This window comes from Microtus ochrogaster, chromosome 16 (assembly GCF_000317375.1).
Source record: "Microtus ochrogaster isolate Prairie Vole_2 chromosome 16, MicOch1.0, whole genome shotgun sequence".
NCBI lineage: Eukaryota > Metazoa > Chordata > Mammalia > Rodentia > Cricetidae > Microtus > Microtus ochrogaster.
Window position 1 is genome coordinate 9879619 of NC_022018.1, and position 13909 is coordinate 9893527.

Genomic DNA, 13909 nt, shown 5'->3' on the forward strand with positions numbered 1-13909 from the left:
TGGCAGTGTGAACTGAGGTGTGTCTGCCTCTTGCTCTCCTTGGGATTCACTGGCTTTCTCAGTTTCTGCTATGACATCCCTCTCAGATCTGAAACAGGATTGAGTTCCAGGACCAGGCTTCATTTTTACGGACTGCATCTTGCCTGGAAAAAGAGAACCTTGTTCTCCAGGGCTTTTGCCAACACCATGTGTGCCGTTGACCACGGTTTCTTCATCCTTCCCTTCCCATCATTGGATTTTGACCCTGTCCCCAAGGTCTGTTCATTAATTTAATCAAAAAGTCTTCACTGAAACCCTACCAACATGAAGCCCAGTTCTGGCCCCCATAGGAATGTAGGAGAAGGAAGCTGTTTGAGAAGATACCAGCACACACCAGTGCAGAGCCAATAGCGAAAAGCAGAGTGTTTGCCATTCCAGAATGGGTCAGGGAGAGCACTGACTTTACAGTGGATGGGACATAAGTGTGACTCTGATAGGAGTGTGAATAGGGGCATAAGTCTGACTCCACCAGGAGTGTGATGGGCTGGCAGGGATGTTCCGGGGACTAACCCCCTGTTTCTTCATCTAGGAGCAGCTCAGAGCTGAGGAAGGAGAAATCCCGAGATGCTGCAAGGTGCCGGCGCAGCAAGGAGACGGAGGTCTTCTATGAGCTGGCCCATGAGCTGCCCCTGCCTCACAGTGTGAGCTCCCACCTGGACAAAGCCTCCATCATGCGGCTAGCCATCAGCTTCCTGCGAACACACAAGCTCCTGTCCTCAGGTGAGGCTGGCAGGTCCTGCCCGAGGCTGCCACATCCCTAGACCTTACTCACAGGCATATTACTCTGCCAATGTGCCCCCATAAAGGCCAGCGATGGGCCTTGAGTTTACATCAGTTTATCTGGGTGTGAGTTCGTGTGTGTTGGTGGATATGGGGTCAAAGGAGAACTTCTGGGAGCCCATTCTGTTCTGCTCTTCCATCTCTGGGTGCTGGGACTTACACCCAGATTGTCAGGCTTGACAGCAAGTGCCTCTACCTACTGAGCCGTCTGGTAGCCCTGTTTCTTCATTTCAGCCATTCGCTCTCTGTCAGTGGTCGTATCCTGAGTACACCCACAGAAAGAGGTCAGGGAGAGGCCCAAGCAGGAGTATGAGAGCAGACAACAAACAGCTTAGAGGCCCAGCTCTGCTCCGTCTGGCTGTGAGCCCTGTGCCCTCTGCGGGAAGCCTTTCACTCTTGTCTTCCAGCCACATCTCTGGGACATCTGCGAGGATGTACCATGCGGTCTCTTGGAACCTTGGTTTCTTTGCTTCTAACCTGGAATTATTCGTGCCTACTGCACAGGGTGGGGGCGGGTATAGGAACTAATGGAGACAGTGGCTTAGCTTCACTCCCTCCTGCTAGGTTAGCCCCTTGGTTGATGACAGTCTCAGGCATCACTTATCCTCAGCCAGCCGATATAGTCTCTCTGACAACAGTCCATAAAAAATATGTTTTTCCCTTTCCCAGAGTCACATTCTTCAAAAACCATTTCCTGTTAGGCCCCACCAGGAAGAGGCAGCCTGGGATTTCCACTTTCAGATCCTATGTGCAATCTTGTTGAGTTTATCAGTCCTGTAAGGAAACTGGGCAGCATGTAGCGGTGTCTGTGGGCATGAATGAGCAAAGGAGGGACAGAGAATCTCTGGTTTATCTTCAGTTTTCCAAAGTGAGTGTGGCACTCTGGAGACGGACTCCTTCTGCCATCCTGTAACGACAAAGCTATTTTAGGAAAGAGCCCCCCGCACAGAGAGGATCCCGTGTAAAGCAGGGAAGTCAGCCTGGTCGGTGCTATTCTGGGCCCTGTGTACAGGAAGGATATGTGGGAAAGACCTTTGGAGGATGGAGGAGGGAATGAGGACTCAGAGGACCCAGAGGCTGGAGGCTAAACCTGTGCAGCAAGGTCAAGGCGACTGTGCTGTCGCAGAAGCAAGCGGATCCTGGGGGAAAGCAAGGGCAGACCGCAGGGCAGTAGTGAGCACACAGTTGCTGGTGCAAATGGCAGAGAGAAGCGCGGGTTAAGACCCTGTAAAGCCTGGACTGCCAAATAAAAGGCAGACTGCTGGAGAATCCATCCCAGGCCATGAACGTGCCCTTCTTATACAGAGGTTTGTCCTGTTGGAGACGTGAGAGAGACAGAGGTGATTTGTAGGATTCGCCAGGCAAAGATGTTGAGGAGGGCCAGGGAGCCAGTGTCCAAGGGAAGCAGCTGGAGACTGGCCAGGACTAGCCACGAGCAGCGGGTGGACAGGAGGTTCTCAGAGCTGTCTGTGCCTTGCTCTTGTAGCAGGAACACATTGTCTATGCTCGCCCACACAGATGCCTGGGTGTCTTCCTCACTGGTTGTGGGGTTGACTTGCTGAGGTCTCCGGTAGCGTTGGATCTTCTGAGCAGATCTGTCTTCACATGGCCTGGTGCAACCCCTCCTACACTCCGTGTGCTCCGTGAAGCTGCAGATGCAACGCCAGATACCACACATCCCAGCTCAGGAGCTCTAAGTGTTGACAAGGACTGCCTACCCTCTAGACAGCCCGAGTGTGGACAGATCAGAGCTCTTGGCACATCAGTTCCAGGGCTCTCTGTCCCGAAGAAAGAGAAGTCAGACAATGATTTTTTAAAAAAAAGTTTCTACTTTTGGTCATCTGGTCCTGGTGTCCTTGAAGGAGAAGTTCTCATAATGAGCACACTCAGGGAAGGAAGTGATGACTTAGCTCTCCTTTTCCTCTTCCATTTCTCAAAGGCTCCTACCGGGCATTCTCTGGACCAGTTGCAGAAACTGTTTTCAGAAGTAGAATGCAAAACAACCTTTTTCCTCCCCTGCCCTCCCGTTTGTTTCAGTATATACACCACACTTTTGCAGTGGACCGAGGAGGATGCTAGGGTCTCGCTCTATGGCTTCCACCTCCTCACTCTGAGTCAGCATCACTCATTCAACCCAAAGCTTACTCTTTTGGCTCGGCTAGATGGCCAGCACACTCCCAGGTCTCCCTACATCTGCTCCTCAGCTCTGGGGTTGTAGGCACACAGCCAAGCTCAGCTTTTGCATGAACATCGTGGATTCAAACGCCAACCTTCATGCTTGTGAGCAAGTGTCTTTATATATTTCACCACTTCCCCGGGGCCTTCTTTGTCTTGTCATTTGAAAGTATTGTTTTGTTTGGGTTTTTGTTTTTCTTGTGTAGTTCTGGTTGCTCTGGAACTCACTTTGTGGATTGGCCTGGCCTTGAACTGTCTCTGCCTACTGAGTGCTGGAATCAAAGGCGTGCACTGCCATGCCCAGCTAAATGATTGTTTTAAAATTTAAGTTGTGTGTGTGTGTGTGTGTGTGTGTGAAGATAACTTTTGGAAGTTGGCTCTCTCTCCCCACCATGGATTCTAGGGATCTAACTCACACTGCTGAACCATTTTGTTAACCCTGAGTCAGGATTTTATATTTCGCTTTGTTTTTTTCTACATGACTAAAAGATTGCAGGATGTTCGAGCAGATATCCTTCTGCATTTGGAATGTGGCTGTCATCTCTGGGCCTTAGTTTCTTTATAACTTGGAGGGAATGATATTCACTTGCACCACTGTTAGATGATATGAAAGATCCTCATCTCTCGCCTGCTGTACACATTATAGCTTAGTAATAATTGCAAGAAAAAAAAGTGTTGATCTTTTGGAGAAAGGTAAAAGAAAAACCAGGGTGAAGCTAATGTCCTTGGACATTACATATACTTTCCCAAGCCAAACTGCAAACTCATTATCTCAGTAAGTTGAGGTTGTATACCTCAGAGTTCAAACGGCTAAAAACTACCAGGTTTGGCATTAGCATTTCTTCTTTACTTAGTAACACACTTCCCTTTGATTTTCACAGTAGGCTGTTGTGTGTGGGAATGTTGGAGAGGAAGCCTTGACACTGAGCGATCCAGGCTATGAGTCGGGGCCACAGTTGAGATCCGTATCGCAGGAAGCAAACTGGAACAATAGCTTTATGATGCTCTCTCCCATGCTGGGCTGAGGACAGAGCACATTCTGGCGGGAACATGAGTGAAAACATTACTTGATTGTCTTAAATGCTCTTTCAAGACAAGCCCTGCACTCTGGGCCTGAAGGAGAGCTTTAGACCACAGTAAATGTGCAACAGGCTTTTACTCTTAAAACCGCTGTGAGCCCTTTTCCCAGATTCGTGCCTGGTGAAATTCAAATTCTCTTTATAATAGAGTTGGAGATCAACTCAAAGCTGGGTTTCTAGAGATAAATGTCAGGTTTATTTTGGATTCCTGGTGTTTGCCTAGTGAGGGCACATAAGTCTTCGCAGGAGGTGATGTCGGGAAAGACGTTAAAACTCAGGAGATGTTATTTTAAAGTTTTCAGCATGACCTTTCCGCTGGAAACATGGGACAAGGGGACAAACAAAACTATGGCAGCAGAAATGGTTTCCGTGTCCTCTGTGTCTCATGGTCAGACCTAGTTCCCTGGTTTTCGTCCCAATTGTTTTACTGTCCCCCTCCCTTGCTCCACCTACACTCCAAAGCAAGGCCTTTTCTGTCCTGTTTGGAAGAGAGCCAGAAAGCTGATTCTTGCCAGGTTGTTACTGACTGAGACAGCCAGCAGCTCCTTCAAGAAATGCCAATCCTGTTCACAATATTCTCTTAAAGCAAACAGCCTGATTAATCAGTGGGTATCAACTGATGTAGCCCCGCATAGCATTTTATGGAGGCTCACACGGAGAGGGAAGATGGGATGAGCAGATATGGAAAGAACAAGATAAAACTCTCCAATGCTGGACATCTGGGGTACACTGGGAGTCTAGCAAGATCGGGTGAGATCTAGTCCCCTGCCAAAAGTCTGAGATAGCCCAAGCCTGCCCACAGTCGGGTATAAGATACCATGTAGTAAGCGGCTGATACTCAGTTCCTGTGGCTTGTGTGGACTGGATTTGCTGTCAGTGTACCTGGGAGGCGTGGGCTCTGTGGCAGTGCTGGGAGGGGAGAAACTGCCTAGGCAAAAGCTTTCGAAAGGAACGACCCTGCAGAGATGACTGAGCACCAAGCCCTCCTGGAGCTGGAAGCCTGTAGCTGACCTTGTTAGGAACAGGTCAAGCTGTCCCGGAGTCTATGGAAGAAGGAAGTGCAGAGACAAATAACACTGGTGGAGTAAGACCATCGCCAGCATCCTGGCCAGCATCACTGCTGGCACAGTTGGGCTTCAGAGGCTCTGCCACCTGCCAGTTTCCCCGAGACAGCCAGCTCCTGGTGTGCCACCCACCAACATGGGTGGTGCTGCCGTGAAGGAAATGAGCAGTGCTCCGGAAAAGGTGCTCAAGAGCCTCCTCAGCGGCACATATCCTGGCTGGGGGAGTCATCAAAGCCTGTTTACCAGGGCTATTTTTAGCATTAAAGAATCTTGTTGCGCTCCCTAGATGACCGCGCTCCTTCTCCGTGGAGGTGGCTGGTCTATATATCACCCTCTTTCTTTGAGGTTTGAACCCTGGCAGGTCTTGGGAAGCAAGTGACCAGGAGGTGGAACCCAAGATAATGAAAGTGAGCACCTACTTGATTTTGTACCAATGGCTTACTCTCCATCATTGTCCCCAAGAGGGGTTTAGACTCCTTTCAGCAGGAGGCTTCCCTGGAAGTCTATTGATCCTGAAGGGGTGGGATTACTGGCATCCTTACAGTACCCCAGTGCTCTGCAGAACAGCACGGAGTGTGTAAAGGGAGGCATTTCCTCCGGCCCAGAACAGACAGAGAATAAACTCGCAGTAACTGCGCCATGAGCACCTCTTTCCCTGTGCCCAGCACATGCCCAGTAGTATCTAGGGAAGCCTTGATGTGTTCGGTGGTAAGGACAGCAGTTTTCGGCCAAGATCTGACATGAGGCTCAGGGCGCGAGAGCGGGGATGTCTGCCTTCCTCCTCCAGGCTGGGAGTGACTTGGCTAAGTTCCTTCAGAGACTCTCAAGAGGATAAGCAGGTGCTGCAAGAGCAAATAGTTCCATTGGAGGAAGAGGCCACGCCCAGGCCTGGCTGCCCCTGTGTTCTAGGGAAGGGGCAGGGACTGCTGGTGTCCTTGATCCTGTAGCCCTGGTGACTTCAGTCCCAAGACTGTTTCTCTCCAAGGCCCCAGAGCACCTCCTTCCCTCCAAAGACAAGTCAACCCACCACTGTGGCCAAGTTCGCCACCTCCTGGAAGAAGGCAGACTGGACACCATGGAAAGTGGCTTGGCTGTGCTCGCTAGGCCTGTTAAAGACAGGAAACTTTAAGCAGAGTTGTTTTCTCTGGGCCTAGTTAACTAAAATAGGGTGTCTTGGGGTTACTCCAGATTTTGAAGTCAGTGCTACCACTGGGATCAGAGAAACAGAAGAGCAAATCGCTTGTTACTGGGCTTCAGCGCTGTCTCTGCTTGTCTGGAGAAAAGTGGTCATCGAGTTAGTGTAACCCAAATGCAGCTTGCCCATCTCCGTGCCCACTTCCTAGGTCAGGTACCCTGCCCAGAGTGGCTGGTTTTCTCTACACATGGGCTAGTAATTAACCTGGAGTCCAGACAGTCTGCAGCATGTGGTTGGTGGAGCAACAACTTTGATTGACACCTTCTGAAAATGATTTTAAAAAAAAAAAGAAAGAGGAAGAAGAGAAAAGCACATTCTCAGCTCCCCTGGATTATGAAGGAAGCCGCAAGTAGACCCCTCTCTCTCCATCCTGGGTAGGGTGTAGTCTCTTTCAATTGTTCTGCGTGCTGTTCACCGAGATGCCACCTCTGTGCCCCTTGGGCGGAAAGAGGGGGGTCCCTTCAGAACACCGGCTTTCTTTACTTGCACAGTCTGTAATACTGGGAGATGCACCTTCTGCCTCCAGGTGGGCGCTCTCAGTACTGGGAGGAAGCCTGACCCACGCATTTTGGAACAGCAGCCCAATCTCATGCAGACTGACAAGTCTCTCTTTCCATCCTAATGTGAACTCTGTCTCCTGAGCCTTCTCAACCCTGCTTCTTTGGAAGGCACCCTCTGACCACCGCAAACTAACTCTCCTCCACTGAGCCCCACAGCACTTGCTCTCTGTACCCCGACTTGGGTGCCCCACTGTATCACGGGCAGGTGTTTATTTAGCATTGTGAGGTATGTACTGTGAATTCTCCACCTTGGCTCTGAACAATTTGAGGGTCGTGGCAATGTCTTAGAGGGAGCCGATGGAGTCAAGAGTTCACAATTGTTGATACCAAGAAGATGGAAACCACTATTCCAGTTTTGCTGATGAGGACACTGGTGTTCAAACAGTTGTTACCCAGAGTCATCACTTAGTGCGAGACATATCTAGGAATAGAAGCAATATTTGACTCCAAAGCCTACAAGAGGGTTGAACATAGCCACTGCCTAGAGCCCCTGGGGCTTGCTAACTTCCTAGACTTCACAACCTTTGGCGAACAGCTTAACTCTTGCAAGTCTAGCTCTGTAAAATGAGAATAGGAATGGTTCCTATGTCATGAATCATTGTGATGCCTGTGTTCAGTGCAGTGTCTGCCTGCGGTTGTTGCTCCACATGTATTAGCAGCTAAAATATCTCTCGTCTCTAGCAGCACCGTGACTACTGATACCGCAAGTAGCATTACCACAATAACCGCGCTACCCCCATATCACTATCAGTGTGTTCTGCGTGTTTCATCATGTGACAGACACTTAGTTGGCAGTATGCATTTCCCGAGAAGTCCACCCTGTACCCATGAGCCATGCCTGGCAGCCCCCTACCCCTTCAGTTGTGTCTGTTTGAACACCACACTCATGCACGTTGTCTGTCCCTCTCTTTCCAGTCTGTTCTGAGAATGAGTCTGAAGCTGAGGCTGACCAGCAGATGGATAACTTGTACCTGAAGGCCTTGGAGGGTTTCATTGCCGTGGTGACCCAAGACGGTGATATGATCTTCCTGTCGGAAAATATCAGCAAGTTCATGGGACTTACCCAGGTGACACCCTCCTCTGCCCCACTCAAAAGGGATCAATGTCTTCATGTGGGGGATAGAAGCTAATGGGTGGTCCTGGCCACCATCTCTCTTGATTTCTCCTTTCACGTGCCCGTCCTGATGATTACAGTTCTTGGGCCACAAGCCTTAGGAGCATGGTCCCAATGGCATGAGGCTTGACATTGCTTGTGGCCATCCTAGCTGATCTATTATAGCTAGACTAACATGGTGACCCTTATGAATCAAGTCCCTGTCACCAGCAATAGTGATCTGGTACATCTGTAAGTCCATGGACCTAACATTGGCCAGAGACTGTCAGTGACCATTCAATTCAATTTTCTCCCTGCCTCCAAATCTAGAAGTTATCCCAGCTTCCTTCTTGGAATCTGACCTCATAGTTAGGAGTGACTAATTCTGACCTTGCTTTTAAAACAGGTAGAACTAACAGGACACAGTATCTTTGACTTCACTCATCCTTGTGACCACGAGGAGATCCGTGAGAACCTGACTCTCAAAAATGGTAGAGTGTTCTTCTATGTTTATGTTCTTCTTGTGATCCCCGCCCCCAAACCTACACGTATAGGCCAGATGGATTATGCTCTGGTACCAGGAAAACTGATATCCGTAAGTTCCAGTTGAACTAGCTCTTGGGTGGATATGCAGAGTTGAGATTATATGACCCAGGACTCAGAAAAGCTCTTGGTGGCCATACATGACACCTGATGTCATTCTACCAGGGTACTCCTTCAGGTCAGGGCGCCATCGCTAGGAGATTTCATCACCTGAGATCAATTATCTCTGCCATGTGATGCCACCCAAACCAATAACTTCATCCATGCCAGGTTATTTATGGGAAATGCTACAGATGTCTTTTGTTATGTATCAAACCAACCAAAGCACAGGCTTGAGCAATCTCCCAAGTTCCTGTGGGTTCTGTGGGCGGGTCTCTTGCTTTATATGACATCAGCTGGGTTGCAGTCATGAGAAGCTGGACTAGGCTGGAGTGATCAAAATGGCTCACCTGTGGCTTGTAGCTAGGGCACAAGTGACCACAGCTTACTCTGTGGAGTGTCACAGTAGCCTGCTTCGTAAGGGGGCTCTAGAATAGCTGTCTTCCATGGCAGCTCAGGACCGTGTACTCCTCTTTCCCCTGCAAACTGCAATAGTAGAAGCAGACAGACCTTCCCAGGACTAAGTCCAGAAACCGGGCCATCATTACCTCTGCCCCTATTTTACTGGTGAATGCAAGGTTCAGGCCTACCTTGGCTGGGTGAGTGTCAGGAGACATGGCCCTTAGGATCACCACTAAAGACTACTATCACAGGAGTCATGAAGTGAATGGACCTGTGGCAATGAGACTGGGCCAGAAAAGTTTGGTGGAGAAGATTTTAAAGCTCCATTATTATGCTGAACTCTGTGGGTATCTAGCCAGGGCCAGTGGGTATGAGGATCATACAGACAGAAGGCACTTGGTTCATCCCTAGGAACATTCCCAAAAAAGGCATGCATGGGGATCTTCAGAAGAATTAAAAATTTGGAGAGATGGCCCAGTGGTTAAGAGCACAGGCTGCTCCCCCAGAGGATGTGCGTGTGCCTCCCAGCTCCCATGTCCAGTGGCTCACAGCTGCCTGTAGCTCCAGCTCCAGGAGATCAAGTGGCCTCTTCTGTGTGCACACAAACACACAGATAAAAGTACAGTTAAATCTTTCAAAACCAAACAGAGTCATAGCTGTAGGTAGCAGTGGCGCCCAGTGACTGCCAAGATCCTCTCCAAACTCGAGCACCTATCGCTGGTCTGGACAGACTGCCCATCAAGACATCCTCCTTCTCACCTCTCGCCTGTCACTACCATGGGGCGTGTGCTCATCCAACCTGAATAACAAAGGCAGGGATACCACACCTGCAAGGTTTTCTCATCACCATGCGTGCTGCAAAAGCCGGTGTTTGTTGGCTTACCTCTGCTGTTGGTACAGAGTGCTGTAATCTTCACTCGGGCTTACAGAGCTTTGTAGAATTATAGCCTCCTCCCTTTGCAGTGATGCCCAACCTCTCACCTGGATCACTGCTTGCTTGCTTTCTTGGGTTGTTTGTTTGTTTTGATTTGTTTTGTTTGAGACAGGGTTTCTCTGTGTATCTTGTATCTTTCCTGCCTGTCCTGGAACTAACTCTTGTAGACCAGGCTGGCCTTGAACTCACATCTCACTCTGCATCCCTGAGTGCTGGGATTCAAGGCCCGGCTTGGATCATTGCTTTCTATCCAAAGGTCTAGCCCAGCTGGCTCCCAGAGTGCACAGGCTAGGGACCAACCATGAATTTATTTAATGTCTTGTCTGTGCTGGTGAGAAATTCTAGGCTGTATAGAATGATTGGTTCTTTATGATGAAGGAGTTGTCAATATAGCCTTTTCTTTCTCTCCCTCCTTCCCTGAGATAGGATCTTACAGAGTAGCCCAGGCTGGCCTCAAACCTGTAATACTCCCTCTCAAATCCTGAGATTACCCAACATACCTGGGTTTCAGAATTACTTTCTTTTTTAAACTTTTATTGATTCTTTGTGGATTTCACATCCCACTTATCTCCCCACGACTCTCCCAATCCAAACCAAATTTAAAAGAAAAACCAAACAAAGAAACAAAACAAAAACAAAAATCTTGTCATAGAAGCTGTAGCGTGGCCCTTTGAGACACACAGTTTCCGCTCTGGTCTGCTTATCTTTGCTCACAGGTGCTCAGAAGCACTTTCTAAGGGGCTGGCTCTCTCTGCTTTCCTGGAGAACTCCTGGCCCTGGGCTCTTGATCTCAGTTCAGTACTAACCGGAGTCTCGGTTTGATTCTGTGAGCTGTACTAAGTAGCTCACTCCTAGGCTGTTGGGTTTCTTTCTTTTTAAATCAATGGCAGACACGAGGCTGAGGCCGGAACTTTCTAGCTTTCATAGGTGCTGGCTCACAGCTAAGCGCCTTCTGCTCATTGATTCATGACTGGGATTTGGGATCAGTCAAACTCAGAGAATCAGCAAGTCCTCACTGAAGGTTTCAGTCTGCATAGACTCCATTCGTGATCTAAAAACAAAGGGTCAGGGTGGATTCCTGGAGGAAGAAAAGATCAGGAGACAGGCTGTGGAATGTTCTCTGGGGAGGTGTAAGGCCTTAAACGTTGTCCAGCAGACCGTTGGGAGCTAGTTCCTTCATTCCTAAGTCCTGGGGCTCCCCCCAGTACAGTTACATTCATCATATACAAACCCCCCTAAAACTAAAATTATAAGAAACATAATTTTGGGAGAAACAGTTTATCAGAACAACTTTCAATCTGTCACTTAGTGAGTTCCCAAAAGATATTTAAGGCCAGTCCAAGGATCTTGATTCTTTGGATACACAGTGCTTCCAAATTATGTCAGTCAAATAAATCAGGTTCCTCCAAGGTCTGGATGTGGAAGTTGGCAGCTTCTCTTGGAAAGAGCAGTGTGGCTATCTGAAGGAAGGCTCTAGATTGCTCTGTGATGCTGGACCCGGGAAGGCCCAGAATGGAGATGGCAGTCTTTAGGCACACCTGGCCTTGCGTTTACCACTGCGTAACAAGAAGCAGAAAAACAGGGCAGGCATTGGGGACTTGTACAAAGAAAGACTCTGTACGTTCTTTGTCTCAGTGATTTATTTAATCCTGGATGAAAGGTGATCTAATTGATCTTTGTCAAGAACATCTTTAAGATAGACTTGTCTACCCAGTTCCAGTTAAAAGAAGGGGTATGTGTGTGTGTGTGTGAGTGTGTGTGTGTGTGTGTGTGTGTGAGAGAGAGAGAGAGAGAGAGAGAGAGAGAGAGAGAATGTGTGAGAAAGAGAGAGAGAGAGTGTGTATGTGTGCATGTGAGTGTGTATTTGTGAATGTGTGAGTGTATGTATAAGTATATGTGTGTGTTCATTTCCCTCCCCTCCTTGACACATGTCACCTTAAGGAGAAAACTGATTCAGAACACACATATTCACCAGGATTCAGCTAGGATACAGATTGTTCACGTTCCTGAGAGACGGGTTGGGAAGAGCAGACAGGAATGTCCACAAAGGTTATGTCCTTGGAGTAACCATGGTCTCCCTTAACTAGAGGACCAGGCCTGCCTCATGCTGAGACTGGTCAGACAGAGCCTTGCTACTCTCAGGTGACAAACCCCGAGTGTACTGAGTGACTGCATGCTGTGTGCAGTAGGTACCAAATGATGGGGCAGTGCCCGTCTTGGATGTTCGTGTTCCTAGTGATACAGTAACACAGGAGCTTCTACTCAGCCTTCCTCAGGCCCAGCACCTCTCTCTCCAACACGAACATCAAAGGCATCTGGTTTCTGCAGGAGAGCAGCTCTGCCTTCCAGCAGGCCCTCCATTCTGAGTCTCCACGGACCTGGTGTTAGCCATCGAGCCCTGAGTGGCCATAACTAGAAGTTTTGTAAAACGCTTCCTTGACATATTTCTGTCCTCTAGTTCTGACCATAATCCAGCCAGGATTTAGGGTGCAGCCGCTGAGGTACCATTAGTCTTTAGGCATGAAGGACTTTGTGTCCATGGCAGTCGGCAACACTAGACTACAAGCTTCTAGGAAGCATGGCTACAAGTAGTCTGGAAACATTGTGATTTGAACTAACGCGACTGGTTCCCACACCCTTCCCCACTCAGGTTCTGGCTTCGGAAAGAAAAGCAAAGATATGTCTACCGAGCGCGACTTCTTCATGAGGATGAAATGCACGGTGACCAACAGAGGCCGGACTGTCAACCTCAAGTCGGCCACCTGGAAGGTGGGTCGTTAGCTGTGGGTTGGAGACTTCGGTATTCTGTAGCCTGGGAGCTGGGGGTGCCTAAAGCCCTGGCCCATCTTCAGCACGCTCAGACATTTCTGCCTCCCATTGCTTGTCCCCAGGTCTTGCACTGCACTGGACAAGTGAGAGTCTACAACAACTGCCCCCCTCACAGTAGCCTCTGTGGCTACAAGGAGCCCCTGCTGTCATGCCTCATCATCATGTGTGAGCCGATCCAGCACCCATCCCACATGGACATCCCCTTGGACAGTAAGACTTTCCTGAGCCGCCACAGCATGGACATGAAGTTCACCTACTGTGATGACAGGTACGGCCTTGAGAATGTGTGGCATGAGCAGGGAGAGGGTGGGTCTTACCTGAGTGTCTCCGTGTGTGAGAGTGAACCTACAGGGCACGGAAATTGGACCTGAGTGTCTTATCGCTGGATGCAAGTTTCTAGACTTATGTCGTTTTCCCAGTCCTACTCAGAGGTCCCTAGCATCATAGTGTGAAGTCTCCCATTGACATAGCCTGAGGGTCTGTCTTCAGAGCTGTTCTGGTGTGATTGTTGTTATTATCATGGTATGTGCATATTTGTTCACTTATGTATCTAGTTCCAGGAGAAATTTTCAAGGGCAGTTTCTTGTCCCATATGACAAGAGTCTAGAAGAAATTATCTAAGTATTCTGATTCAAAGGCTAACCAGAAGTGTAGGGTTCTGGCCTGAATACTGACCCACATTAGTTGACTTTCTCCAGTTCTTTTCCGTGACTGACAGGTTTCACTCAGCCTTTACCCCTGCTATGTACAGACTCATTCTAAACAGCTAGCTATCTTGTGAAGACTTTAAGTAAAGTGAGCTAGGCTGAACTCTAGTCCCTTATTTGAAGGCAACTGGACATTCTCTTGGGGGACCCAGAAGTGATAAATAGTGTAGATTTGGACTAGACAGCCTAGGCCCTGATGTATTTATATATCATCAGTGTAAGCTCTTGTTCTCACCTTTATTAAAGTTGGGAGACACTGAAGACTGCATGTAGTAATAAGAGCGGCGGGGCTGCGTCCCCAGCACCCCGCTGCCCACAAGGCTAGCTTTACCCGAAATAATTACACGGACACTGTATTCTTTTAAACACTGCTTGGCCCATCATATCTAGCCTTTTCTCGGCTAACTCTC

General features: G+C 48.8%; 1 protein-coding gene across 1 annotated transcript in view; it reads left to right on the forward strand.

Moving 5' to 3' along the window:
- Positions 1-13909, forward strand: part of Epas1 (endothelial PAS domain protein 1) — an 81920-nt gene that overhangs the window by 44425 nt on the left and 23586 nt on the right. The window contains exons 2-6 of the mRNA XM_026782970.1: positions 569-759; positions 7808-7959; positions 8392-8476; positions 12614-12732; positions 12855-13060. Coding sequence (XP_026638771.1) covers positions 569-759; positions 7808-7959; positions 8392-8476; positions 12614-12732; positions 12855-13060 — 753 coding nt within the window. The remainder of the gene's footprint in view (positions 1-568; positions 760-7807; positions 7960-8391; positions 8477-12613; positions 12733-12854; positions 13061-13909) is intronic.